General features: G+C 47.7%; 2 protein-coding genes across 2 annotated transcripts in view; both read left to right on the forward strand.

Annotated features, from left to right (window-relative positions):
- The window catches only part of LOC128343847 (vomeronasal type-2 receptor 26-like), a 63,641-nt gene extending 41,693 nt beyond the window's left edge, over positions 1-21,948 (forward strand). The window contains exons 2-4 of the mRNA XM_053293279.1: positions 13,673-13,964; positions 17,056-17,271; positions 21,739-21,948. Of these exons, the coding sequence (XP_053149254.1) occupies positions 13,683-13,964; positions 17,056-17,271; positions 21,739-21,948 (708 nt within the window). The 5' untranslated portion in view covers positions 13,673-13,682. The remainder of the gene's footprint in view (positions 1-13,672; positions 13,965-17,055; positions 17,272-21,738) is intronic.
- Positions 21,949-25,778: 3,830 nt separating this feature from the next.
- Positions 25,779-27,249, forward strand: LOC128343848 (vomeronasal type-2 receptor 26-like). The gene is made up of 2 exons (XM_053293282.1): positions 25,779-25,794; positions 26,333-27,249. The coding sequence occupies exons 1-2, from the start codon at positions 25,779-25,781 to the stop codon at positions 27,247-27,249; spliced, it is 933 nt and encodes a 310-aa protein (XP_053149257.1).
- Positions 27,250-27,616: the final 367 nt, after the last annotated feature.

The following is a 27,616-nucleotide window of genomic DNA, read 5'->3' on the forward strand; positions in this document are numbered from 1 at the left end:
ACAAAAGGGACGGGCGGCACTTGAACCAAGATGGAACCAGACTGCTGGCGCTTAAAATCAAAAAGGTTGCAGAGCAGCTTTTAAAATGACACCTGGGGAACAGCCAATGGGAGCTGGGCAGTATCCCGTTTGGCAAAAGCCACCCTTTAAACTGTGAGGCTGCAAAGAATTCAGATAAAACAGAAGGGGACAGAGCAGAAGTGCATAAAGAGCAGACGGGAGCCTGTGCCAGCAGGTCAAAGAGTCAAAAGAATAGCATACATCAGGGGAGAGATTCAGCATGTAGGTGCTTATATGCCAATGCCAGAAGCCTCCGAGCCAAGTTGGGTGAGCTGGAGTGCTTGGTTGCTAACGCAGAAATAGATATAGTGGGCACAACTGAAACATGGTGGAACAGTGAGAACCAGTGGGACACTGTTATCCCTGGGTATAAACTCTATAGAAAGGACGGGGGGGGCGCCTTGGAGGAGGGGTAGCACTGTATGTTAGAGAAGGGATAGAATCTAACAAGCTAGAAAACCTAAGTGGACGAGTCCTCCACAGAAACCCTGTGGGTGACTATACAAGGCTGGAAAGGGAACATGCTACTGGGGACGTGCTATCGCCCTCCGGATCATAATGCCGACAGTGACTGGGAGTTGCAGGAGGAAATCAGGGAGACGTCAAGGAGAGGCAGGGCTGTAATTATGGGTGATTTCAATTACCCACACATAGACTGGGTAAATTCACATTCAAGTCAGGTCAAAGAGGTCAAATTTCTAGATACGCTAAATGACTGTGCCCTAGAACAGTTGGTCATGGAACCAACCAGAGAGAAGGCGACCTTGGATCTAATTCTGAGTGACACCCAGGACCTGGTGCGTGACATCAGTGTCATCGACCCTTTAGGGAACAGTGACCACAGTGCCATCAAATTCAGCATACATGCGGGGAGAGAATCACCAAGGATGTCAAACACAGACATTTTAAATATCAAAAGAGGAAACTTCTCCAAAATGAGGAGTATGGTGAAAAGAAAGCTGAGGGGGGAAATCATTAGAGTCACTTCGCTCCAGAGTGCATGGCGTTTACTCAAAACCACAATACAGTGGTCCCTCGACTTACGATGTTAATCCGTTCCGAACGCATGTTCGGAAGTCGAAATTTTCGTAAGTCGAAGAGCGCATCCACGGAGGTCTGAAAACATTCGTAAGTCGAGGAAGCCGCATCTAAAAATTCGTAGGTCGAGTAAGCCGCATCTAAAACGGCAACGACTTCCGGTCTTTTTTGTCATTCGTACCGCGAAAACAGCATAAGTCGAGTAGTTCGTAGGTTGAGGGACCACTGTACTAGAAGCCCAGTTAGATTGTATACCCAAAAGGAGGAAAGGTACCACTAAGTCCAGGAGGATGCCAGCATGGCTAATGGGTACCGTCAAGGAAGCCATAAAAGGGAAGAAGACTTCCTTCCGAAATTGGAAGGCCTGTCCAAATGAAGAGAACAGAAAGGAACACAAACTCTGGCAAAAGAAATGCAAGGTGACAATAAGGGAGGGAAAAAGAGAGTTTGAGGAACATTTAGCCAAAAGTATCAAGGTGTCAAGGTCTGGCCAGCTGCTAGGGAAGTTCACGAAGCAAGCGGAGCTGCTGAAATTGGATACAGCTTGGCTGAACGCTGTCGACAAGAATGTCAACGAACGTTGATTCTCAGCAATGAGTAGGAGGCTGGAGATGTGATTTATAGAGCAAGCCGAGAGCTCCCAGCTGGTAGGAATTCAAGGCTTGTCAGCCCTCAGCAACAGGCGTTTGCTCCTCCTAACAGCCTCTAATTGCGTTCTACGTCTCATGAGCCTGCGCTGTTGTGTAGTCAGTGGTGTTTCATTGCTTAGCTCTTCTTCGCATTGGTCACCCACGCCTTCCGCTGACTCAGGTTGCCGTGCCTGCTCTAAATCATTAGTTGGATCTACCACAGCCAGGCTCTGCCCCTCAGACACTCCTGAATCGGCTGGAAAGTTGGCAGCTTCCCTTCCTTCCTCGCTGTCGGAGCTCGAGGGTGTGACACTACACCCCTCCCCAGGGCACTCCCCCACCGGGGCCGGGGGTCCGGATTTGGTGGGATGAGACCGGTGAAACTGGCACACGAGCTCAGGTGCATGAACATCACTGGCATTTTCCCATGAATGTCCTTCGTGCCCGTACCCTGACCAGTCGATCAGGTATTGTAGGTGTCCACGCTGCACCCGCGAGGCCAAGATCTCTTTGACTTTGAATTCCTCCTCTCCGTCCACCAGCACCGGAGGTGGAGGTACTTCCTGCCCATGCCAGGGATGGGTAGGGCCCGCTGGGACTAGCAAGGACCGATGGAAGACCGGGTGAATGCGCAGGCCGGGGGGTAGGCGAAGGCGATAGGCGACCGGGTTGATTTGGGTGACAATCGGGTAAGGCCCCATGAAGCGGGCATCCAGTTTTTTGCATGGTCTACATGTCTTGAAATGTTGGGTCGATAGCCAGACCCGATCCCCCACTTTCAGGACTGGACCTGCTTGTCTTTTGGCGTCTGCAGCATGTTTGTATGTATTCTTTGCACGATCCAGTTGTTCTTTTAGGATGTCTTGTATGGCCCGAAGTTCCTCAAGGAACTGGTCAACTGCAGGGACAGAGGAGACTGAAGTGCACGTGTTTGGGAAGTAGCGGGAATGGTACCCGTAGTTCACATAGAAGGGCGTCTGTCGGGTGGATGGATGTGGGGTATTATTGTAGGCGAATTCTGCAAGAGGTAACAAGTCCACCCAATCCGTTTGTTGGTAATTCACATAGCACCATAGGTACTGTTCTAGCATTGCATTTGTCCATTCGGTCTGACCATCAGATTGCGGATGGTACGCTGAGGAGAGGTGTACTCACACGTCAAGGAGACGGAACAGAACCTGCCAGAAACGGGTGATGAATTGGGGTCCGCGGTCGGGGATGATCTCTTCAGGCAAGCCGTGGAACCGGACGATCGGCTGGATGAACAGTTTGGCCGTCTCTTGAGCTGAGGGGGTTCCGGAACATGGGATAAAATGAGCCATTTTTGACAACAGGTCCACAACCACTAAAATGGTGTTGTGGCCTTGAGAGGTTGGCAAATCAACAATGAAATCTAGGGAGATTGTTTTCCATGGGCCTCTAGGGGTCAGCAGGGGGTGGAGTAGTCCTGTGGGTTTCCCATGCTGATCTTTGGTTTGCTGACACATGGGGCACGTATGTACGTAATTTTCCACATCTTGGCGTACTTCGGGCCACGAAAATTCCTGGGCAACCAGGTATAGGGTCTTGTAGAGGCAGAAATGACCTGCTGGGCGGCTGTCATGACATTGTTTCAGGACCTGAGCTCGGAGGTCTTCTGTTGGTATATACAATCGATCCCGATAGTACAATAGACCATGTTGGAGTGAAAAGTCCGATGAATCGTTTGGTCTGGCTTGGTTCAACTCTCGGATACGGTTTTGCGCGAAGGGGTCCTGTGTTTGTTGAGCTTGCTGTAGGTCTCTGGTCATGGGACTCTGGTTTGTTGCAGTGAAATTCTTGGTTCATATAACAGTGGCTTTCTGTTCCGTTACGGGTTCTATGGCATATTCTGGTTTCCGGGAGAGAGCGTCCGCTTGTTTATTGTGGGTGCTAGGAATGTAAGTCACTTTGAAATTGAAGTGGGCAAAGAACTGGGACCAGCGAATTTGTCGCTGATTCAGTTTACGGGCAGTCTGTAGGTATTCTAGGTTACGGTGATTGGTTCTCACCTCCATGGGATGTTGTGCTCCCTCTAGTAAATGCCTCCAGAATTCAAACGCTGCCTTGATCGCCAGCAGTTCCTTGTCCCAAATGGTGTAGTTCTTTTCTGAGGAGTTCAGTTTTCTGGAGAAGTACGCACATGGTAGTAGAGTACCCTCGGGGAGACGGGGTTGCAGGAGAACTGCCCCGATGGCTACACTGGACGCGTCCGTCTCCACGACAAAGGGGGTGCATGGGTCAGGATGCTGTAAGTTTGGTTCGGAAACAAACAGGTGTTTCAACTGGCTGAAAGCTCTTTGCACCTCAGATCCCCAATGGAACGTTGTCTTTTTCTTGAGCAGATCCGTGATAGGAGCAGTAAGATGGGCAAAACCAGGTATGAATTTCCAATAGTAATTGGCAAATCCCAGGAAGCGTTGTACGGCTTTCACGTTTCGAGGAGGTTGCCATGACACCACAGCTTCAACCTTTACTGGATCCATCTCTATCCCCCTGTGTGAGACCCGATGTCCCAGGAAATCCACCACGGGGAGATTGAAGGCACATTTCTCAAGTTTGGCATAGAGTCGATACTCTTGTAGCCGTTGTAACACTGCCCGGACATGGTTATAATGGGTTTGGGGGTCTGGTGAATAAACCAGAATGTCATCTAAGTAAATGATCAGGAAACAGTCGAGTTAGTCCCGGAAAATGTCATTCATCAGATGCTGAAACACGGCTGGGGTGTTGCACAAGCCGAAAGGCATTACCTGGTACTCAAAGTGTCCATATCGGGTTCGAAAAGCCATCTTCCATTCATCCCCCTTACGAATGCACACTAGGTTGTATGCCCCCCGTAAGTCCAGTTTGGTATAGATAGTAGCTCCTTGAAGCCTCTCCAAGAGCTCCGGAATGAGCGGCAGCGGGTACTGGTTACGGATGGTGATTTTGTTCAAAGCCCAGTAATCGTTGCAGAGTCGCAGTTCCCCGCATTTCTTCTTTACAAACAACACAGGGGCGGCCACCGGGGAAGAAGAGGGTCGTATGAAACCCCTCTGTAGATTTTTCTTCAGGAACTCCCGCAGAGCGGCCAACTCTAGTTCAGAGAGGGAATAGATTCGCCCTACCGGCAAGGGCGCCCCGGGTACTAAGTCGATGGCACAGTAATATGGCTGATGTGGGGGTAGCTGGTCCGCTTCCTTTTTGTCAAAGACATCCGAGAAGTCCTGATACTTCTCAGGAAGTTCCACAATACTGGCAGAAGGTTCGACCTCCATCCCTGCCCTGGCAGCAATCGGCCAGCAATGCGTCTGACAATAGTCCGAAGTAAAGACCACCTTACCTTGAGACCACGTGATTTCAGGATCATGGAGGGCCAACCAACTTAGCCCCCAAAACATGGGGTAAGGCCCCACCTTGGTTTCCAAGAAGTGTAGCATCTCTAACAAAAACTCACTTGGATATCCAGCTGGAGTGGCTCTGTCTGCTGGGTTACAGGTCCTGTGACCAGTGGCCGACCACCAATAGTTTTACTGTCACTGGTACATCAAGGTGTTCCCATCGTATTTGGTGTCCATTTGCAAAGTCTAGATAGATGAAACAGTTCACATTGTGCCAGAAAGGTCTGGAATTTTTCAGGAGACCCATCAAATTTATCAGGCATGGCTACTGGACACTTAACGTCTGCCAGTTTGTCCTTGGTTGCCTAACTGCGCTTGCAGGGCTGTGACGGCAGCAGTGAGTAGGTCTACCTGGCTCTGAAGTTGCTCTGCCATTTCTCAATCTCCCGCTGCGAATGTGGCTGAGAATCAAACTGTCAAGGTCTGGCCAGCTGCTAGGGAAGTTCACGAAGCAAGCTGAAATCGGATACGGCTTGGCTGAACGCTGTTGACAAGAATGTTGACGAACGTTGATTCTCAGCAATGAGTAGGAGGCTGGAGATGTGATTTATAGAGCAAGCCGAGAGCTCCCAGCTGGTAGGAATTCAAGGCTTGTCAGCCCTCAGCAACAGGCGTTTGCTCCTCCTAACAGCCTCTAATTGCGTTCTACGTCTCATGAGCCTGCGCTGTTGTGTAGTCAGTGGTGTTTCATTGCTTAGCTCTTCTTCGCATTGGTCACCCACGCCTTCCGCTGACTCAGGTTGCCATGCCTGCTCTAAATCATTAGTTGGATCTACCATAGCCGTTTCATGAACGCTGACAGCCAGGCTCTGCCCCTCAGACACTCCTGAATCGGCTGGAAAGTTGACAGCTTCCCCTTCCTCCTCGCTGTTGGAGCTCGAGGGCGTGACACAAGGGGAATAACAAAAACTTCTTTAAGTACATCAGAAGCAGGAAACCTGCCAGGGAGGCAGTTGGACCATTAGACAATGAGGGAGTGAAAGGGATTATTAAGGAGGATATGGAGGTTGCAGAGAAGCTGAATGAGTTCTTTGCATCTGTCTTCACGGCAGAGGATACTGAGCACATACCTGCTCCTGAACCAGGCTTTTTAGGGATGGAGGCTAGAGAGCTGAGTCAGATAGAAGTGACAAGGGATGATGTTCTAAACTGTCTGGAAAAACTGAAAGCTAACAAATCACCAGGGCCGGATGGCATCCATCCAAGAGTCCTCAAAGAACTCCAATGTGAAATTGCCGACCTCCTTGCTAAAATATTTAACTTATCCCTGAAATCTGGCTCTGTACCAGAGGACTGGAGAGTAGCAAATGTAACACCGATTTTCAAGAAGGGATCCAGGGGCGATCCGGGAAACTACAGGCCGGTTAGCCTAACGTCCATTCCGGGCAAATTGATGGGAAGCATCCTCAAGGATAAAATTGTAAAGCACCTAGAAGAACAGGCCCTGCTGGGAGTGAGCCAGCATGGCTTCCGCAAAGGCAAATCTTGCCTCACCAACCTTTTGGACTTCTTTGAGAGTGTAAACAACTGTGTGGATCAAGGCGATCCAGTTGACATAGTCTACCTGGACTTCCAAAAAGCTTTTGACAAAGTTTCTCATCAAAGACTCCAGAGGAAACCTAGCGGTCATGGGATAAGGGGACAAGTACATGTGTGGATTGCCAACTGGTTGAAAGACAGGAAACAGAGGGTAGGTATCAATGGAGAGTTTTCACAATGGAGGGAAGTAAGAAGTGGGGTCCCCCAGGGATCTGTACTGGGACCGGTCCTTTTTAATTTATTCATCAATGATCTAGAAGCAGGGGTAAGCAGCGATGTGGCCAAATTTGCAGATGATACCAAACTCTTCCGGGTAGTGAAATCCAAAACAGATTGTGAGCAGCTCCAAAAGGATCTCGCCAAACTGGGGGAGTTGGCGACAAAATGGCAAATGCGGTTCAGTGTTAGCAAGTGTAAAGTGATGCACATTGGGATGAAAAAACCCAACTTCAAGTATATGCTGATGGGATCCGAGCTGTTGGTGACGGACCAGGAGAGGGATCTTGGGGTTGTGGTGGACAGCTCGTGGAAAGTGTTGACTCAATGTGTGGCAGCTGTGAAAAAGGCAAATTCAATGCTAGGGATCATGAGAAAGGGGATTAAAAATAAAATGGCTAACATTATAATGCCCTTATACAAAACTATGGTGAGACCACACTTGGAGTACTGTGTACAATTCTGGTCACCACATCTTAAAAAGGACATTGTTGAACTGGAGAAGGTACAGAAGAGGGCAACTAAGATGATCAGGGGCCTAGAGCACCTTTCTTATGAGGCAAGACTACAACACTTGGGGCTTTTTAGTTTAGAAAAAAAGACGACTGTGGGGAGACATGATAGAGGTCTATAAAATCATGCATGGCATGGAGAAAGTGGAGAGAGAGAGATTCTTTTCCCTCTCACACAACACTAGAACCAGGGGTCATTCCATGAAATTGATTGCCAGGAGGTCTAGGACCAACAAACGGAAGTACTTTTTCACACAACGTGTGATCCACTTGTGGAACTCTCTGCCACAGGATGTGGTGTCAGCCACCAACCTGGAAGGCTTTAAGAGGGGTTTGGATGACTTCATGGAGGAGAGGTCTATCAATGGCTACTAGTCGGAGGGCTGTGGGCCACCTCCAGCCTCGGGGGCTGGCTGCCTCTGAGTACCAGTTGCGGGGGAGTAATGGCAGGTGAGAGGGCATGTCCTCAACTCCTGTCTGTGGCTTCCAGCGGCATCTGGTGGGCCACTGTGCAAAACAGGATGCTCGACTAGATGGGCCTTGAGCCTGATCCAGCAGGGCTGTTCTTATGTTCTTATGTTCAGGAGAAAGAAGGCATGCCCACTCTCCTGATGTTGCTCCCCTGCAACTGGTATTCGGAGGCATTCTGGCTCAGAGGTAGCCTATACATGACTAGTAGGCACTGATGGACTGGTCCCCCAAGAATCTGTCTGTGAAGGTTATCTCTCTAGATCTCAGAGTTCACCATTGCAAGCAGACAACCCTGACCTAGATGGTGGAGAGCTGGGTTTAAGTAGGAGGAGAAGTGGTTTTGTGAAAAAGAGCATGAAATGTCTCCTTTGCTAAGTAGGGTCCACCCTGGTTTGCATATGAATGGGAGACTAGAAGTGTGAGCACTGTAAGATATTCCCCTAAGGGGATGGAGCTGCTCTGGGAAGAGCATCTAAGGTCCCAAGTTCCCTCCCTGGCATCTCAAAGATGGCAGTGAGAAAGACTCCTGCTGCCTGCATCCAGGCCTGACTTTAGGGTGGGGCGATTGGGGTGGTAGCCCCGGGCTCAGTGTTTGGAGGGGCCCTGTTGTGCCAGCGAGCGGTGGGCAGTCTCACAGACTGCCCGTGTGCTTGGCTCCTGGCGGCGGCATGCACGGCGGCCGCTGCGGCTGCCCGCCGCCACCATGTGTGCTTGCCTGGGGAAGCAAGCCCCGTGCCCCCTGCACCTGATGCAGCGGGTGCGGCTTCACCCTGAAACGGGGCTCTGTTTCAAAGCGAGGCCATGCCCCCTGCTGTGTGGGACGTCAGACGCAGGGGGCGGGCCCCTTCACCCCACACCCTCCAAGGGATGGCGCTGCCAGTGCCTGCAACTCCTGCAAACATAGAACATTCTTCCGTCGAGATGCAGCTGTCATTCAGTGGCAGAGCATCTGCATTGCATGGAGACAGTCCCAAATCCAATCCCTGGCATTTTCAGGTAGAGCTGAGAGGGACGACTGCCTGTAATCTTGGAGATGCCGCTGCCATTTTATGTAGACAATACTGAGCTTGATGGACCAATGGTCTGACTCGGTATAAGGCAGCTTCCTATGTTCCTCTCTTTAACTGCTAGTTAAAGGCCAGTGCATCTATATATTTAATTTTCCTGGGTGTGCCAGGGAAAAATGCGTCCCGGCAGCCCAGCTCATTGGCTGGGCTGCGGGGCGCCTGATTGGCTGGCGCACCCAGGAGAACAGCGGTGGTGGCCATGGCCAGGGAGCCAGGCGGGCCCGGCCACGGAGGCAAGGCGGTGGGCCTGGCTGCACTGCAGGCCAGGCGGTGGCAGCAGGCCAGGTGGCGGCAGGCCAGGCGGGGGTGGGCTCCAGCCTGGCCGCAGATGTGAGGTGGCGGGGGCGGCCCGGCCCGCCCGACAGCGCGGTAGTGGTGGTGCGGCGGGGCGGGGCAGGGGCGGCAGCCGTGGCGATGAGCCCGGCCCGGCCGCGGCGGCGGCACTCGGCGGCAGGCCAGGCGGTGGCGGTGGCGGGCCCCAGCGCTCCCGACAGCGCGGTAGTGGTGGTGCGGTGGGGCGGGGGTGGCCCGGCCCGGCGGCGGCGGCGGCACTTGGGTCAGCTAGTAAGTTCATAATGTTTAAATATAGTTAATATGAGTGGGCATAGTGATCTGTATACATCCAAACAGAATTGGTTTGTTGAGGAGATTATATATATACTTATTTCATTCATATTCATTCATATATATATATCTGAATGTCCCAGTACAGATCGCTGGGGGACCCCACTTCTTACTTCCCTCCATTGTGAAAACTCTCCATTTATACCTACCCTCTGTTTCCTGTCTTTCAACCAGTTAGCAATCCACACATGTACTTGTCCCCTTATCCCCTTATGAATATATATATGAATGAATATGACTGAAATAAGTATCTGGGTGAAAGGTCAAGTCAAACTTGCTGTGATCCCTCATTGCAGACAAATCTTAGAATATAGAGCTGCATTGCCGAGTATCACAAACTTGTTTTCTCCAGCTGCAGACGGAGCTACACGGAGAGTTCAGGATGTTGGCCAAGATTATTCTTACCCTTCCAATTATCAAAATGATGGTCATTTACTTCGCTTCATCTTGTCAAGGCTCATGGGATCCCCCCCCCCCCCCGGTCACATTTGAAACCAATAACATAAACATCAGAACCAAACAAAACACAGCATGATGTAACTTCTTGCAGCATTGTGCATAAATCCTGCTTGTGCCCCTGAGAGCCCGGGCTGAGCTTTAGAGCAAGCTCCAGAACTATGCCGCTATGTAGTTCAGCCTTACCCATATGGCTCTGTTGCCATGACTCCATCCGTATGACTCAAGTCACTGCAATCAAATCAGTCTTGCAGGAGAGTCTGGGCTTCTAAATAGCTGGAAATGTCATGGAGAGCAGCTACAAGAGGGGTGACTGTACCAGGCATACCAGAATGACCCTCCTGCTCTTGTTGCTGCCCCAGGCAGCTTGCGGGATGCTGAAGGCAAAATGCCCGTTGCATCTGATAAGTGATCGAACAGACCAGTTTAATTTTTACAGGCCAGGAGTCCACCTCATTAGTGGGGTCATATCTGCATCCCGTGGTATCTTTCTACCCATCACGGTATCCAAACCTCCCTCGACTAGAATTCACTCGTAAGTAGCAATGTGGGTGATGGATGTATATTTTACCCAGACTTTTGGCCAATGAGCTAAAAAATTACCCCTTTTCATCCAGGCTTTTGGCCAATGAGCTGTCCTTTGCTTGTTTTAAACGTTTAGCAGTATTTATTCTGTTTTTATGTTTTCATGGAATTGTTTTTATCTTGTTGTTGACCACCCTGGGGTCTTAGGATGAAGGGTGGTATATAAATATAAATATAAATATAAATATAAATATAAATATAAATATAAATATAAATATAAATATAAATAAATAAAAATATTTCCATTGCTCCTCTTTCTGATCTCACACACTCAAATTACTCCTTTTCACCAGTGACAATCTTTGATTCCTGGTACCTGTCCTTTAGGAACATAGGAATCTGCCTTAGACTGAGTCAGACCATTGGTCCATCTAGCTTAGTAGTGTTTACACTGACTGGCAGCAGCTCCTCAAGGTTTCAGGCAGGCATCTCTCCCAGCTCTACCTGAAATTGCTAGGGATCGAACCTGGGACCCTCTACATGCAAAGCAGATGCTCTACCACTGAACTTCAGCCGCATCCCAATGGATGAATGACCCTATGTTTCTTTTAAGTCCCTTGTCAACCATTGTCCTCCCCCATCCCCCATCCCCTTTTAACTTTGGCAGAATGTTTATAGGCTGCTTGAATACTGAGATAACATTTTGTGAAGAGCAAGGCTTTTTTTTTTTTTTAAGTGCAATCAGACAGAAAACCTGCCGTTCTTTTTAAAAGTTCTAATAGTTCTAATAGAAGATATGTGTAGTTCAACAATTCAGGTAATGCAAAATTATGTTAGATGACGCAAAAAGTGACTGGAAACAATCAGAAAAGTCAAGTGTAGTCCAGGCTCTTTGAGACCCTGATCAAGCATACCCATTGCTCCTCCTCCTGCCAAACACACTTTCTGTAGATCCCATAGATAACCCCTTCCAAGTGTAGTCCAGGCTCTTTGAGACCCTGATCAAGCATACCCATTGCTCCTCCTCCTGCCAAACACACTTTCTGTAGATCCCATAGATCAGTGTTTCTCAAACTTTTTGGAGTCAAGGACCGCTAAATTCTTCGTGCAGAGTTTCAAGGACCGCTACATTCTTCATGCGCAGTTTCCCGGACCAGCAGTTAGTAAAGGGGTTTCAAGTCTGTCTATCTATCTATCTATCTATCTATCTATCTATCTATCTATCTATCTATCTATCTGACTTCTGTACTGCCCAAAACTTGCATCTCTGGGCAGTTTAGAATGAAAATAATATAAGCATTAAAATAATTAAATTTGGAATCTTTTGCAAACATGGAATATTAGGGGTTCTTAACCTTGGGTCCCTCAGTTAAACTCCCATAACCCCCAACAACAATGGCATTTGGCCATTATGGCTGGGGATTATGGGAGTAGAAGTCCACCAACGTCTGGGTACCCAGGGTTGAGAACCCCTGAATCTAAAAGCCTGGGTGAACAAATTTGTCTCCAGTATGTCTGGAGTGGAGGTGCTTGTGATTACTCAATGGAGAGGGGATGTTGGGCCATTAGAAAAATTCAAAAGCTACATGGGGCCAATGAAAACAACATACAAGCAAGCCCCACTGATGCAAGAGGGAAACAGCGTTCCCTCTCAAGGCGCCTCGACCACAACAGGCAGCTGGGTTTCAATCAACCAACCTTTGGCTGCAAACAATGAGCATGCAAGAACCAGCAGCCCTTCAAGTGGCGCCCACTGCCATACTTTTTCCTCCATGCCCCCGCACCGCATACAGTTTGAAGCTGTAAAGATAGGGAATAAGATAGCTGTAGGAAGATCTCAGCAGCACGTGGAGGCAAGGCACAAGAAGGGTCCCATGCCTCCGTGATACTCTTCCTCTTCCGTGCCATGTGCAAAATTGAGGAAGTGAGTGCCTTGATTTCAGTTGTGGAGGGGGGGGTTGACTCCCAGTCAGGGACCGGCACTCAACCCTTCAGGGACCGGCAGCGGTCCAGGGACCGGTGGTTGAGAAACACTGCCATAGATAACCCCTTCCATAAGCAAAGTAAAGTTGTGCCGTTGAGTCGGTTTCGACTCCAGGCGACCACAGAGCCATGTGGTTTTCTTTGGTAGAATACAGGAGAAGTTTACCATTGCCATCTCCTGTGCAGTATGAGAAGATGCCTTTCAGCATGTTCCTATATCGCTGCTGCCCAATATAGGTCTTTCCCATAGTCTCGGAAACATACCAGCAGGGATTCGAACCAGCAACCTCTTGCTCCCTAGGCAAGTTACTTCCCCGTTTTGCCACTAGGTGGCTAACCCCTTCCATAGCTTTCCCCCAAAAGGCATAGGAATATAGGAACATAGGAAACTGCCATATACTGAGTCAGACCATTGATCTATCTAGCTCAGTATTGTCTTCACAGGCTGGCAGCAGTTTCTCCAAGGTTGCAGGCAGGAATCTCTCTCAGCCCTATCTTGGAGATACTGCCAGGGAGGGAACTTGGAACCTTCTGCTCTTCCCAGAGCGGCTTCATCCCCTGAGGGGAATCTCTTTCAGTGCTCACACTTCTAGTCTCCCATTCAAATGCAGCCAGGGTGGACCCTGCTTAGCTATGGGGACAAGTCATGCTTGCTACCACAAGACCAGCTCTCCTCTCCTAAATTGCCATCTCCTGTGCAGTATGAGAGGATGCCTTTCAGCATGGCACCTTTCTAAAGTGGTGGTTATCTTTATTTATCAGGGAGAGTAGTCATAGGAGAGAGGGCATGCCCCAGCTCTTGCCTGTGGGCTTCCCAGAGGCATGAAACAGGATGCTGGACTGGATGGACCTTGGGCCTGATCCAGCAGGCCCAAGCCCATCCAGCAGGCTCTTACATTCTTATGTTCAAGTGATCCAATCCACCCCCAGCACAGCATCCCTCCAGTGGCTGTTGGTGGTGTCTATCTTATGTTTCTTTTTAGATTGTGAGCCATTTGGGGACAGGGGGCCATCTTATTTATGTATTATTATTTTTTCAATGTAAGAATTTTGGTTAAAGAGCAGTATATAAATATTGATAGTAATAGCAGTAGTAGCCTGGATGTCAGCCACTGAATGGTGGGTGACACATCACATCTGTTTTGTTGCAGATTCACAGACATGACGTACAGCTACATCCTGCCCTTTGCGCGTGCCATTCAGGAGATCAATGAGAATCCCAGACTCTTACCCAACATCACCCTGGGCTACAACCTCTACGAGAACTATTTCAATGTCTGGACGACATCTGAGGCCGTGGCAGACCTGTTGTCACCTGGGCAGCAGAATATTCCAAACTACAGCTGCGGACGGCAGACTCACCCACTGGCTATTCTCGAAGGGTCCGAATCTGACATCTCCATCCATATTTCAGCCATGTCAAGCATCTACAAGATCCCACAGGTATGAAGGCTGGTGTGGTGTTTTTGATTAATCCATTCCTTGAGCCAGGCCAGCTTTTGAATGGGGCTTTAGTTACTTGTATTCCAGTCCTGGAGTAGAGGAGGGGCTAACAAACAGCCTTGTCCACTGCCTTGTCCTTGTATACCACAACTCTTTTCTTTGGAAGTCCAATTTGGAAGTCCACAGTCCGCAGGGTCCACTTTGCTTTGCATCTGAATAGGAGACTATACATGTGAGATCTGTAAGATATTCCCCTTAGGGGATGGGGCCGCTCTGGGAAGAGCATCTGCATGCGTGTGTGCAGAAGATTCCAAGTCCCCTCCCTAGCGTCTCCAAGATAGGGCTGGGAGAGACTCCTGCCTGCAACCTTGGAAAAGCCGTTGCCAGTCTGGGTAGACAGTACTAAGCTAGATGGACCTATGGTCTGACTCAGTATATGGCACCTTCCTATGTTCCTGTGTTGAAGGTCGGGTGCAGGGAGAGGCAAGATAAGTCTAATACCATTTTGAAATTTTGCCAGAGAAGTCAAGAAGGGGACAGTGGGCAGCGCGAGAGAACTAAGAATGTCTTGACTGAAATTTCACATATTGTAATTTGCACACAGATATTTCATATTTTCCACGGTTACTTCCAAAATCCTGTGTTTGCCTGGGGGTGGGGGGGCGGGGGGATCAAAGTGTTGGAAGTTAAGGACTTTGCGCTGTCTCTTGTCTCAGACAGTGGAGGACAGACTAGTGAGTCAGAGGGCTAGAGGGTCAAGACATTGGTCATCCCTTCTCTATTGCTCTGACACTATCCCTTTGGATATGTAGATTGCTAATCTCAGGGACTAACTTCCTTTCTCTCCCTTCTTCCCTACCTGTCCTTCTACCTTGCAACATGGCAAGCTTCTCTCCCTGCATCATGTGTGCAGAGAAGATGCAGAATCCATCTGCATCCAGCTAGATAGATAGATTAGAGATCCTAACTCCTCACTTGCCTATCTAGAATGGAGTTCCTTAATAAATGCCTTATATATTGATTTGAAACTATGAATTGGCTCCAAGTTACTTTACTCTCAGCATACATGCATGCCTAACTAAATTCCGCTGTGTTGTGCCTCTGTGCACTCTGCTTTAATGAAAAAGGGTTTCTCTCACCAAAGAGAATTCCCATGTAATGTAAATGATGTAAATGCCATCAGTAGCAACCCCTCTTCAAATTACTGACAATTTTGCACCTTTCTCATTTCACGGCAACAGGTATTGGACCTTTGTCCTCAAAACAAAATAAAATGCAATACATTTCATGCACTTCCTTTCCCCCCCCAGGTCAGTTATAGCTTTGTTGCTAGTTAAGAATTCCATGCCAACAAACATTCAATCTTTGTCCTCATCAATCAATCAATCAATCAATCAATCAATCAATCAAATTACCGTGGTGATTCTCTTTATTTAGGAGGGGGAGAGTAACTGGCCCTATCCACCCCCGGCACAGTACCTCCAGTGACTGTTGCTGGTGTCTATCTTGTGTTTTTTTAAGAATGTGAGCCCTTTGGGGATAGGGAGCCATCTTATTTATTTATTATTTCTCTGTGTAAACCGCCCTGAGCAATTTTTGGAAGGGCGGTATAGAAATCAAATGAATGAATGAATGAATGAATAAATAAATAAATATCTTTTCTTTGCTGGGTCAGTTATGGATTTGTTGCTCATGTTCTTCATGATAAGACTCAATTCCTTTTTGTCTACTGGACAGTCCCTAAAGAAGAAACCCAGTATGTGGGGATTGTGAAAGTGCTTTTGCATTTTGGGTGGTCATGGATTGCTCGCTTTGCTCTAGACAATGACAATGGTGAAAGATTCATGACTACATTGACACCTATGCTGCATATAGTTCTGGTCACCGTATCTCAGAAAGTGTCATGCCCTCGAGCGCCGACAGTGAGGAGGAAGGGGAAGCTGTCGGCTTTCCAGCCGAGTCAGGAATGTCTGAAGGGCAGAGCCCGGCTGTCAGTGTTCCTAAGACAGCGGCAGTAAATCCAGCTGATGATTTAGAACAGGCTCAGCAGCCTGAGTCAACAGAAAGCGTGAGGAACCAATCAGAGGGTGAACTAGACATTGGAACACCGCTGACACCGCAACAACGCAGGTGTTCTAAACACAGGACACAATTAGAAGCGGTTAGGAGGAGCAAACGGCTATTGTTGAAGGCTGACAAGCCGTAAATTCCTACCAGCTGGGAGCTCTCAGCTTGCTCCATAAATTACAGCTCCAAACTCCGACTCATTGCTGAGATTCGACATTTGTCATTCAGCCGACAGCGTGCAGCCGAGCCGAGAACTTCCCTGGCCTTGGGCCAGACCTTGACAGAAAGCACATTATAAAACGGGGAAAGGTGCAGAAGAGGGCAACCAAGATGATCAGGGGCTAGTGCAAGGCTACAAATTTATGGGGCTTTTTAGTTTAGAAAAAAGACAACTGCGGGGAGACATGATAGAGGTGTATAAAATTATGCATGGTCTGGAGAGAGTGGACAGAGAGAAATTCTTCTCCCTCTCTCACAACACTAGAACCAGGGGTCATTCCATGGACATGATTGCCAGGAAATTTAGGACCAACAAAAGGAAGCATTTTCCCCCACACAGCACATAATTAAACTGTGGAACTCTCTGCCACAGGATATGGTGATGACCACCTGCATAGATGGCTTTAGACAAATTCATGGAGGACAGGTCTATCAGTGGCTACTAGTCTTGATGGCTATAGGCTACTGCAATCTCAGAGGCATGATGTGTAGGTATACCAGTTGAAGGGGAGCAACAGCAGAGAGGGGGCATGTTTTCATCTTCTGGCTGCTGGTGGGCTACTGTGTGAAACAGGATTCTAGACCCAATAAACCTTGAGCCTGACCCAGCAAGGCTGTCTTTATATTCTTAAGCACGTTAAAACTCTTTTAAATAAATAAATGCACCTCAGAATCAGAATGACAGGGATTTTAATGATTATTCTAGTGATTTTAATTTAATTTAAATTGTGAACCCTTTAGCAAACATACATCTAAGCATTGTCCTCAGAACAGAACAAAAACCCCATCTGCTTTTCCTTACCAGGTCAGCTATGGTTTTGTTTCTTCTCTTCTTAATGATAAAACTCAGTTCCCATATTTTTACCGGATGCTCCCCAAAGAAGAAACCAAGTACCCGGGGGTTGTGAAACTGCTCCTGCATTTCAGATGGACGTGGATCGGTCTTATTGCTCCAGACACTGATGATGGGGAAAGATTCAGGAGGACTTTGACCACTCTCTTCACTGGGAGCGGTGTTTGCGTTGGCTTCTCGGACAGCATCCCAATACTTATGGTGTTCAACAAATATTCTGGCGTGGCTTCATTTCTCATACAGAGACAAATCAATGTTGTCGTTTTCCCTGGAGACACCCAATCCCTGCTTGGTTTAAAATGGGTGATGTATCAGGTTGGAAAGGAAAAGATTTCCATTGCGGGGAAAATTTGGATCGCAACAGCTTTGCAGGACGTCAACCTGTACATGTTTTACAAAATTTTTGGCAAGGACACACATGCTATTGTCTCCTTCTACATCCACCCCCAAAAGGATGGCACTTCTTTAACACTGTTCTCAGACAGAGCTTACGGTTGTTCAGAAAGAAAGCATATACTGTCTGTGAAAGATCGGAAAAGATGCAGAGAGCTGGAGAAGATCCCAGCCCCCAAAGATGAGGTTGATACCAGCCTATCCCTGGATAGTTACAGTATTTACACCTCTGTCCAGACTGTGGCTCAGGCCTTAAATGCTGCCTACTCATCCAGATCCATGCAGAGGAGGATGGAGGGGTTGAAATCTCAAAGGTTACAGCCATGGCAGGTAGTCATTTCCCTTCAAAGGTAGCTCCATGATCATGAAAATTAGTATTGGTTGTCCAGTTCTGCTCTCAGACTCTGGGCATTCTTAGATGAGGGATTATTTCATTTGGAAACAGAAGCTGTTTGTGTTTACCTTCTCTGTATCCCCATCCTTCTGTGCAATGGATTAGCGTTTATATGATTACTTCCTCCATGTGCTATTATGCAGCACCACGTGGCACAACACTATATTATTGTTAACCCCTGCTAACTTGGCAAGGAGGTACCTTGTAACATGATGATTCTCTTTATTTAGCAGGGGGAGAGTAACTGGCCCTATCCACCCCCAGCACAGTACCTCCAGTGAATGTTGCTGGAGTCTATCTGATGTTTCTTTTGAGATTGTGAGCCCTTTGGGGATGGGGAGCCATCTTATTTATTATTTATTTGTTATTTCTCTGTGTAAATCGCCCTGAGCCATTTTTGGAAGGGCGGTATAGAAATTGAATAGATAAATAAATATAAATAAATACATAAAATATATTATGAAGTGCCATTAGATGACATATTGATCTGCTGCTTACCTCTTCTGTTTTATGTAAACGTTTGAGCAAAGAGGCACCTTTAAAAAATGGTGATTCTCTTTATTTAGCAGGGGGAGAGGAACTGACCCTATCCATCCCCAGCACAGCATCCCTCAGGTGGCTAGGGAGATATATATATATATAGATAGATAGAGAGAGAGAGAGAGAGAGAGAGAGAGAGAGAGTGCGCGCTTTGAAAACTTTTGTTCAAAAGTGGTATATAAATATTCATTGTGTTCATTTGTATGTGTTTAGGTTTTTTAAAAACTTATATCAGTTGTATGTGTCACTATTCATGTTGTCACTATGAATTCTTAAGCTATCCCTGGTAACTGAACAAAGAGACGCCTTTTAATGTGGTGATTCTCTTAGAGGGGGATAGGCTGTCCTTATCCAACCCCAGACATCAGGCTTTACTGCGGGTTTTCTGTGAGGCTTTACCGTGAGTTCGAAGTTGCCCCCCTAAACTGACACAAAAGTGGATTTTTTTTTTTACCCTGGATATAAATCGGGCTATACTCTAACACACAATAAAAAACCCGAATTGTGTGTGAAGTGCTCCCTGATAACTTGCAAGGACTTTGGGCTAAATCTGGCCAATATATGAATGCATCTCTCCATTCTGGAGGAGATGTGGACTAAAAGCTGGGCATGAAAAACTTCTTGGTGTGTTTCTTTTTCACTTGTGAGCCCTTTGGAGACAGGGAACCCTCTTATTGGTGATTTATCTATTTCTCTGTAAACTGGTTTGAGAACTTCTCTTGAAAACCAGCATATAAATATTCATAGAGGCTAATCTCACGAGCAGCTGGAACCTGATGAAGGGAGCCAATGATGCGTGTGTAACCTCCATAAATTACCTCCGTAAATACCCCCCCTTAAATGAGGTGAGTGGAGCAAGCGCTCCACTAACCCCGTTTTTTCGATCTTGAGTTGCCACGGCGCGACTCACGAGGAAACCCTTGATCGGGAGGCTACAACAAGCCTCCTGGCCTTGGGGTGGGGGGTCTCCCCAGAATGTCCTGCACACTCATGTGGGGCATTCTGGGATTTCCAGGGGCTGGGTGGTCCCCAATACCCGCTGCCCCTACCTGCTCCATGACAGAGCTGGTAATTGCTGCCCAGGGCTAGGCGCAAGCCCGCTCTCCCAGCAGAACCCTCCTCGACTCTCCGCAGTGCTCGTGTGACGAGCTTCATAGTTGCCGTTGTAGTCATAGTATGAATCCACAGGAGATGTTCACAAGCGCCGAGTTTTTGTAGTTGAGAACTCCAACTAAGCCTGACCGAGCTTTCCAACATGTTTTCCTCTTTGCAAAATGCAATTCTTTTTTTGGTGTCATTTTAGTTCCACTCTTATCTGAGAAACTTACGGTTTTACAATATTTCCATGGATGGAGTGCATTTGGATGCAAATGGGGACCTGGCAGCCTACTTTGATATTGTGAAGTTGTTTTTGCTTCCCAATAAAACCATTCTTAGTGTGAATGTTGGGATTACCGAAGGACATTCGACCTCAGAAATAGTGTTCGCTAAAGACCAGCATGCCATCTTGTGGCCTAAGGGGTTTAACCAGGTGGGAAAACCATTTGCTTCATTTTATTCTTTTTGCCTTTATTTATTTATTTATTTATTTATTTAATGGATTTTTATACTGCCCCAAACCAAAGTCTTGGGTGGGTTCACAATAATAAAACAATACAAATAAATAAAACATTAAAATCAATTAAAACCTTTGGCCTTTTTTGGCCTTTTATTTGGCCTTTTAAATTCTACCAATTTGCTAAGCACTCACTATAGTGCAAAAAGATATCATTCCTACCAAATTTGGTACATAGGAAGCTGCCTTATACTGAGTCAGACCATTGGTTCATCTAGCTCAGTGTCTACACCAGGGTTTCTCCACTCCGGCCCTCCTGCAGTTGTTGGCCTACAACACCACAGTCCCTGACTATTGGCTGCTCTGGCTAGGAATTATGGGAGTTGTAGTCCAAAACAGCTGGAGGGCCAAAGTTGAGAGGGCCTGGTCTACACTGACTGGCAGAAAGAGTGGGCTGTTTCCCATTTAGCAGATCTCCCTCACTCATAGAGGACAGCTGGTCTTATGGTAGGGAGCATGAATTGTCCCCTTTGCTAAGCAGGTTCTGTCCTGGTTTGCATATGAATGGGAGAGAACATGTGTGAGCACTGGAAGCTATTCTCCTTAGGGATGGGCCCGCTCTGGGAAGAGCACCTGCATGCTTACGTGCAGAAGGTTCCAAGTTCCCTGCCTGGCATCTCCAAAATAGGGCTGAGAGAGACTCCTGCCTGCAACCTTGGAGAAGCCACTGCCAGTCTGTGCAGACGATACTGAGCTAGATGGACCAATGGCCTGACTCTGAATATGGCAGCTTCCTAGGTTCCTATCAGCCTACAGGCCAGCTTTGGTGACTTGGCAGTTCTAATGGCAGGGAATAGCATGACAGGAACTATTTATTAATTTTTTTATTTATTTAGTATATTTGTATACTGCCTCAGACTTGTGTGTCTGGGTGGTTTATATCAAATATGGCATAATTAAAACAGTAATTAAAGCATTAAAACAGTTTGAAACAAAACTCACATTAAAAGCTAATTAAAAGCTTAGGTGAAGACAGGCATTTTCTTAAAAACTGTCAGAGATGGGGAGGCTCTTACTACAGCAGGGAGTGCATGCCAAAGCCTTGGGACAGCAACAGAGAAGGCCCATCCCTGCATAGCTGGTGTGAACTGCAGGCGGATCTCCACAGAGGATCTCAATAAATGGTGGGGCTCATAACCAAGAAGGTATTCTCTAGACTATGCACAGGGATCAGCAAGCCACACGTTTTTGCTGGCAATGTTCAGCCTCAAACAAATGCAGACCCAGAAGACATGTTCTCCTACTCAGGGTCCCGGATATTAGTGGCTTGAACAGGCAGCTGAAGACGCAGAAGCCTAAACTGCAGCAAGCAGATGGCATTCCATTGTTGACCAGGCCAAAGGTGAAGCAAATGTCCACAACCAAAGGCAGTAGTCTCTGAAGAGGGTAAACAGATCTGGGAGGGTTGTGTGAGACAGTGCAGAGGCGTGAAGCTAGCTCAAGAGAAAGCCTGAGGAGTCATCAATGAATTCATTGTATTTCCTAGTAGGAGGTCAAAATCAAGGTGGAGAGGTCTTGGGAATGCTGGGAAAAGGAAAGGGCTCAGGAGTCGGCCTACAGCAGATGTTGCACACAGGGGTGTAGGGACTATGGAGCGGGGGGGACGCTTGTCCCCCAGATGCCAGGGTATGCCCCCCCCAAGGCACCACCTTGCCCTCGGCCAGGGCACCCCCTTGCACCCTCCTGCACCCAGCTGGAGAACAAAGCATTCGCTAGCTGGCACGCCTTTCTCCTCTCCAGCCAGTGTTTCACCGAAATGCTGACTATGCTGGGCGGGGGAAAGCCCCAGCTTTTTCTCCTGGGCATTGGCCCTGCCCCCATGTCTGATGTCAGAAGCAAGGGGGCGGGGTCAATGCAGAGGATGGGGCCCATCAGCCCAGCAGAGCTTCCCTTCCCCAGTTAGCGGTTCATTGAATTGCAGGCTGCCTCCTTGAGAAGGCAAGGAAGGTTGCTCCCAGCCAGTGATTCCATTAAACTTGGCTGGGGAAGGGAAGCTCTGCTGGGTTGATGGGCCCCATCCTCAGTACTGGTCCCGCCCCCTTGTGCCTGATGTCAGATGCAGAGGCGTGGCTTGGGTCATGTACATCCGCGCATGTGATTGTGAAGCCTAGGGATGTGGTATCCACTAGAGCAGGGATTCTCAACGTTGGGTCCCCAAATGTTATTGGATGTTATTGAACCAGCTACAGTGGCCTTTGTCTGGGGATTATGGGAGTTGAAGTCCAATAACATCTGGGGACCAAACGTTGAGAATCCCTGCACTAGGGAACTTTGGTCTCAGCCAAGCTCCCAATGCCCCTGATTGCACCACAAAAGCTTCTATAGCCTGACTGATTGTCCTAGGCATTCCCATCCACAAAAATAACCCTAACTCTCTTTGCTTGATGGTCTTTGTCTTTACTCTTAGTCCGTGCCACATTCCAGGTGCACCGAAAGCTGTCTCCCTGGATACGCCAAGGTGATTCAGGAAGGGAAGCCATTTTGCTGCTACGGTTGTGCTCCGTGTGTGGAAGGGACAATCTCCAACCAGGAAGGTCAGGAACCCCAGGAGGAAGGGCCGCCCGGGTGGAATAGGGCAAAGATTCACTCAACCAAAATGCTGAAGGGAGGTTGCCAATAACAGGAAAGCTGCACAAGACTATGCCGGAGCAGCCAAATAACCTGTGCATACTTTTTCTGGTTTACATCTCATGCATGGCCTCTGCTTTAACACCATCACGTGCCACTTGGGTCCTTAGTTGGTAGGGGACAAGAGTGTGGCCCAGCAGGTCTGACTTGCATGAATTGAGTGTGTGCTCGAAATTATGCCCCAGAATCCCTTGCAGCATGGTGGTTTTCTAAGTGATGTAAAAACAATCCATTCAAGGTAAAGTAAAGTGCTGTCAAGTCGATTCTGACTCCTGGCGCCCACAGAGCCCTGTGGTTTTCTTTTGGTAGAATAGAATTCAGGAGGGGTTTACCATTGCCACCTCCAACACAGTATGAGATGATGCCTCCTTTCAGCATCTTCCTATATCGCTGCTGCCCCAAAATAGGTGTTTCCCATATTCTGCCCCATATAACCTACCAGCAGGGATTTGAACCAGCAACCTTCTGCTTGTTAGTCAAGCATTTTCCCACTGCGCCACTTAAGGTGGTCCATTCAAGGTACAGGCTTTGAAAACCACAGCCCTCAAACCATCTCCCATATTCTACTGTTCACATAGGAAGCTGCCATACTGAATCAGACCATTGGTCTCTCAAGCTGAGTAATGTTTACACGGACTGGCAGCAGCTCTCCAAGGTTTCAGGAAGGAGTCTTTCCCAAGCCTACCTGAAGACGCTGCCAAGAATCAAACTAGGAATTTCTGCATGAAGAGTAGAAGTTCTTGTTGGGTTATCCACTGCTATCCGGCTTTCAGCTAATTTGTCATCACTTTATTTGCTTTCATTTGAAGGTTATATTTCCTTCCATATTCCTGTTGTAAGGCAGCTGCAGTATAGTTTTACTTCATTTTGCCTTAATCCTGTTTTTCTGCAAAAATTGTATTCAAAAAAGCAGTAGAATAATAGTGATACTTATACTATTACTAGCCGACCCCGCATAGAGCATCTGTGCAGCGCTTTGGGACCGGCTGTTTCCCCGTCCCTCTTCCTCTTGCCCTGTCTCTCCTCTCTTCCCCTTCCCTCCGGCCCCGTGCTCTCCAGCCCTCCCCCCTCCCATCTCCCCCCAGAGCTGCCGCGGGTGGCCAAGAAGGGCCCCACTGCCATCATTTTTTTCTCCCTCCCGCCCGCCTGCCATGGCTTTTCTCCCCCCCTCCCGCTGCTGCTGCTTTTCTCTCCCCTCACTCTGCCCGCCCGCCACTGCTTTTCTCTCGCTGGCCCGCTAGCCCGCCGGTGCCACTGGCGCTGCCCTTCTCTCCCCACCGCCCACCGCCCGCCGCCTCTTTTCTATCCATGCCGCTGCTTTTCTCTCCCCCCCCCTTCTCTGCCGGCTGGTTGGCTGGCCACCGCTGGAACTTTCTTCCCCCTCTTCTCCTCACTCCGCCGGAACTCTCGCAGTGTGTCGTGAGAGTTCTGCTGCTAAATCCTGGACACGCACCGGCTAAGAGAATTAATCACATAGATACTAAAGTTGTTTATTGTTATTGTTAATAAAACAACAACAACAACAACAACAACAAAGGCATGACAAGGTAGCAGGGATGATACACTGGAACATCTGCAAAAAAATACAAGCTACCTGTAGCCAAACATTGGTGGGACCATAAAATTGAAAAAGTGGTAGAAAATGAAGATGTAAAAATATTATGGGACTTCCGACTACAAACAAACATCTGCCACACAACACACCAGATGTAACTCTGGTCGAGAAGAAAGAAAAACAAGTGAAAATAATCGACATAGCAATACCCGGGGATAGCAGAATAGAAGAAAAAGAAATAGAAAAAATCACCAAATACAAAGATCTACAAATTGAAATTGAAAGGCTGTGGCAGAAAAAGACCAAAATAATCCCAGTGGTCATTGGCGCCCTGGGTGCAGTTCCAAAAGACCTTGAAGAGCACCTCAACACCATAGGGGCCACAGAAAGCACCATCAGCCAGTTACAAAAAGCAGCTTTACTGGGAACAGCCTATATTCTGCGACGATATCTATAGCAACTGATAATAAAATTCAGCCATCCCAGGTCCTTGGGAAGGACTCAATGTCTGGATAAAACAAACCAGTCAATAACACCTGTCTGACTGTGTAAACAAGAAATAATAATAATAAAACAAAAATGTTCTCAAAATAATTTACATAGAAAATTAATATTAGGAAGAAGATGGTTCCCTGTTCTCAAAGGGCTCACAATCTAAAAGAAACACAAAGGAGACACCAGGAACAGGCACTGGTAGAATGCTGTGCTGGGGCTGAACAGGATCAGCTGCTTCCCACCTGCTAAATATAGGAGCTAAATAAATAGGAGCCAGAGTGGTATAGTGGTTAGAGTGCTGGACTAGGATGGGGGAGACCCGAGTTCAAATCCCCATTCAGCCATGAGACTTGCTGGGTGACTCTGGGCCAGTCACTCCTCTCTCAGCCTAACCTACTTCACAGGGTTGTTGTGAGGAGAAACTCAAGAATGTAGTACACCGCTCTGGGCTCCTTGGAGGAAGAGCGGGATATAAATGTAATAAAATAAATAAATAAATAAATAAATAAATGAAAAGAGCGTCATCACTTTGAAAGATGACTCTTTCAAATGGACTGGATGATGCTGGACTAGATGAGTCTTGGGCCTGATCCAGCAGGGCTGTTCTTATGACCCTATGTTCTTATGTCCCAAAAGTCCTTCTCAACTGTTGTGTCATGTGTTGGGTCAGGGCCAATAGGAAAGCCGACATGTCTGTAAGACCCCCTCTGTCCTCCTCTGACTCCTCCACCTCTTCCTCCTCCTCCTCCTCCCTGCAGCTGCCTTGTCCTCCATGGATTTGGGATTCATTTTTTTCCTGAGGCTGCAGCCATGGCCAGCTGCCCAACTTGGGAACTTAAAAGTGAATTTTGAAGCAGGGGAAAAAAGCCTTTTAATGGAACTCATGGAAGGCAAGGCACCTGGCTGAATGCTCCCTATGGAACAAGGAGGACATTGCACAGTCTGTCTCCTGCCCTCACCCAGACCCACATAAAGAAGAGGGAGGAAAAGAGGGCAGGGTAGGCCTGGCTTGACAGATATTTTGTATATCCAAGGAGTTCTGCTACGACAGCAGCATGCCTTCCAACAGCGGTCAGCGGCTACCTGCTGTCATGATGGAGAGGACCGCCCTCTGACAAAGCCCAACAGAGGGCTTGTTTGTCCCACATGTCTATCAGATTGACACAGTGGCTCGGCCTTATAAATTATGAAACTATTCCCATGATCAGCAAAAAATCAGGCTAGGTCTCCCTGGCATCTCCAAGATAGGGCTGAGAGAGATTCCTGCCTGCAACCTTGGAGAAGCCGCTGCCCGTCTCTGAAGACAAGACTGAGCTAGATAGACCACTGGTCTGACTCAGTAGATGGCAGCTTCCTATGTTCCTATGACTTCCAGGGGCCAAGAGGCCTGCAAACTCTGCAGCACCAACTGGCTCCATGACAGAGCCGGTAATCATCTGGCCAATCCGGCCACCCAGGGAGGGCTCCCAGCTCATTTGCGAGGAGAGTGGATCAAGCCTGTTCTCCCCACTAAACCCCCTTTGGCCTTTCCATGCTGCTCATATGGAGAGCCTTATAGACTTTCAAAAATTATGAAACGTGCCACTGAAGTCACTCTTTTTCTTTTCAGATGCAGACTATTGCAAGAAGTGTCCTGTCAATCAGCAACAAAACAGGGACCGAGACCGATGTATCCCCAAGGTCATAATATTCCTGTCCTATAAAGACTATCTGGGGATCAGTCTAGCTTTCTTCGCTCTGTTCTTGTCACTAACTACAGTTTTTGTCTTAGGAATATTCATTCTATATCAAAAAACTCCAGTTGTGAAAGCCAACAACCGGGACCTCTCCTACATTCTCCTTGTCTCCCTTCTGCTTTCCTTTTTGTCCTCCTTTCTGTTCATTGGTCGGCCTAGGAAGATGACCTGCCTTCTCCGACAAACTGCCTTCAGCATCATCTTCTCAGTTACAATCTCTTCTTTGTTGGCAAAAACCATCACTGTGGTGGTCGCATTCATGGCCACAAAGCCAGGGAACAAGTTGAGAAAATGGCTGGGGAAGAGTTTGGCCAACTCCATTGTCATTTCTTGTTCTGGTATTCAGCTTGGCATCTGCGCCATCTGGCTGGGGATCTCTCCACCTTTCCCAGACTCTGACATGCACTCCCAGCCTGGACAGATCATCCGGTTGTGCAATGAAGGCTCAATTGCCATGTTTTATAGCTCTCTTGGCTATATGGGCTTCCTAGCCACCGTCTGTTTCACATTGGCTTTCCTAGCCAGGAAGCTGCCTGGGACATTTAACGAAGCCAAGTTGATCACTTTCAGCATGTTGGTCTTTTGCAGTGTTTGGGTGTCCTTTGTGCCTGCCTATCTGAGCACAAAGGGGAAACACATGGTGGCTGTGCAGGTCTTCTCCATCTTGGCCTCCAGTGCTGGGTTATTAGGTTGCATTTTTATTCCAAAATGCTTCATTATCATGTTGAGGTCTGATCTGAATATGAAGAAGCACCTAATGATGAAAACTAAAGATGTTCATGGCACCTAATCTTTAGTACACCATTATTACTAGAGGTAACAAGTACTTGTCTTTGCAATGAATGTGCTGAACAAGACTGATCACAGAACTCTCAGAACTCTCTTCCCTTCTTCACACATGGAGATATTCACGCAGAAACATGTTCGCAATATCACTGGTTGCTAGTTGTAGCACAATTTATCTAGTACTGGAAATTGTTCTGAACACAGAGGAAAAGATAATGTGTGCAGATAAGTAATCAAGCTGGGGGACAGAGACAAGTTATTGCAGTAAGGCAGTATCCTAGCTATAATTGGACATGGTGGGGAACTAGTTCCCTGAGCCCATAGGAACATAGGAAGCTGCCTTCTACCAAGTCAGAGCAATGGTCCATCTA

Source organism: Hemicordylus capensis, chromosome 2 (assembly GCF_027244095.1).
Source record: "Hemicordylus capensis ecotype Gifberg chromosome 2, rHemCap1.1.pri, whole genome shotgun sequence".
Lineage (NCBI taxonomy): Eukaryota > Metazoa > Chordata > Lepidosauria > Squamata > Cordylidae > Hemicordylus > Hemicordylus capensis.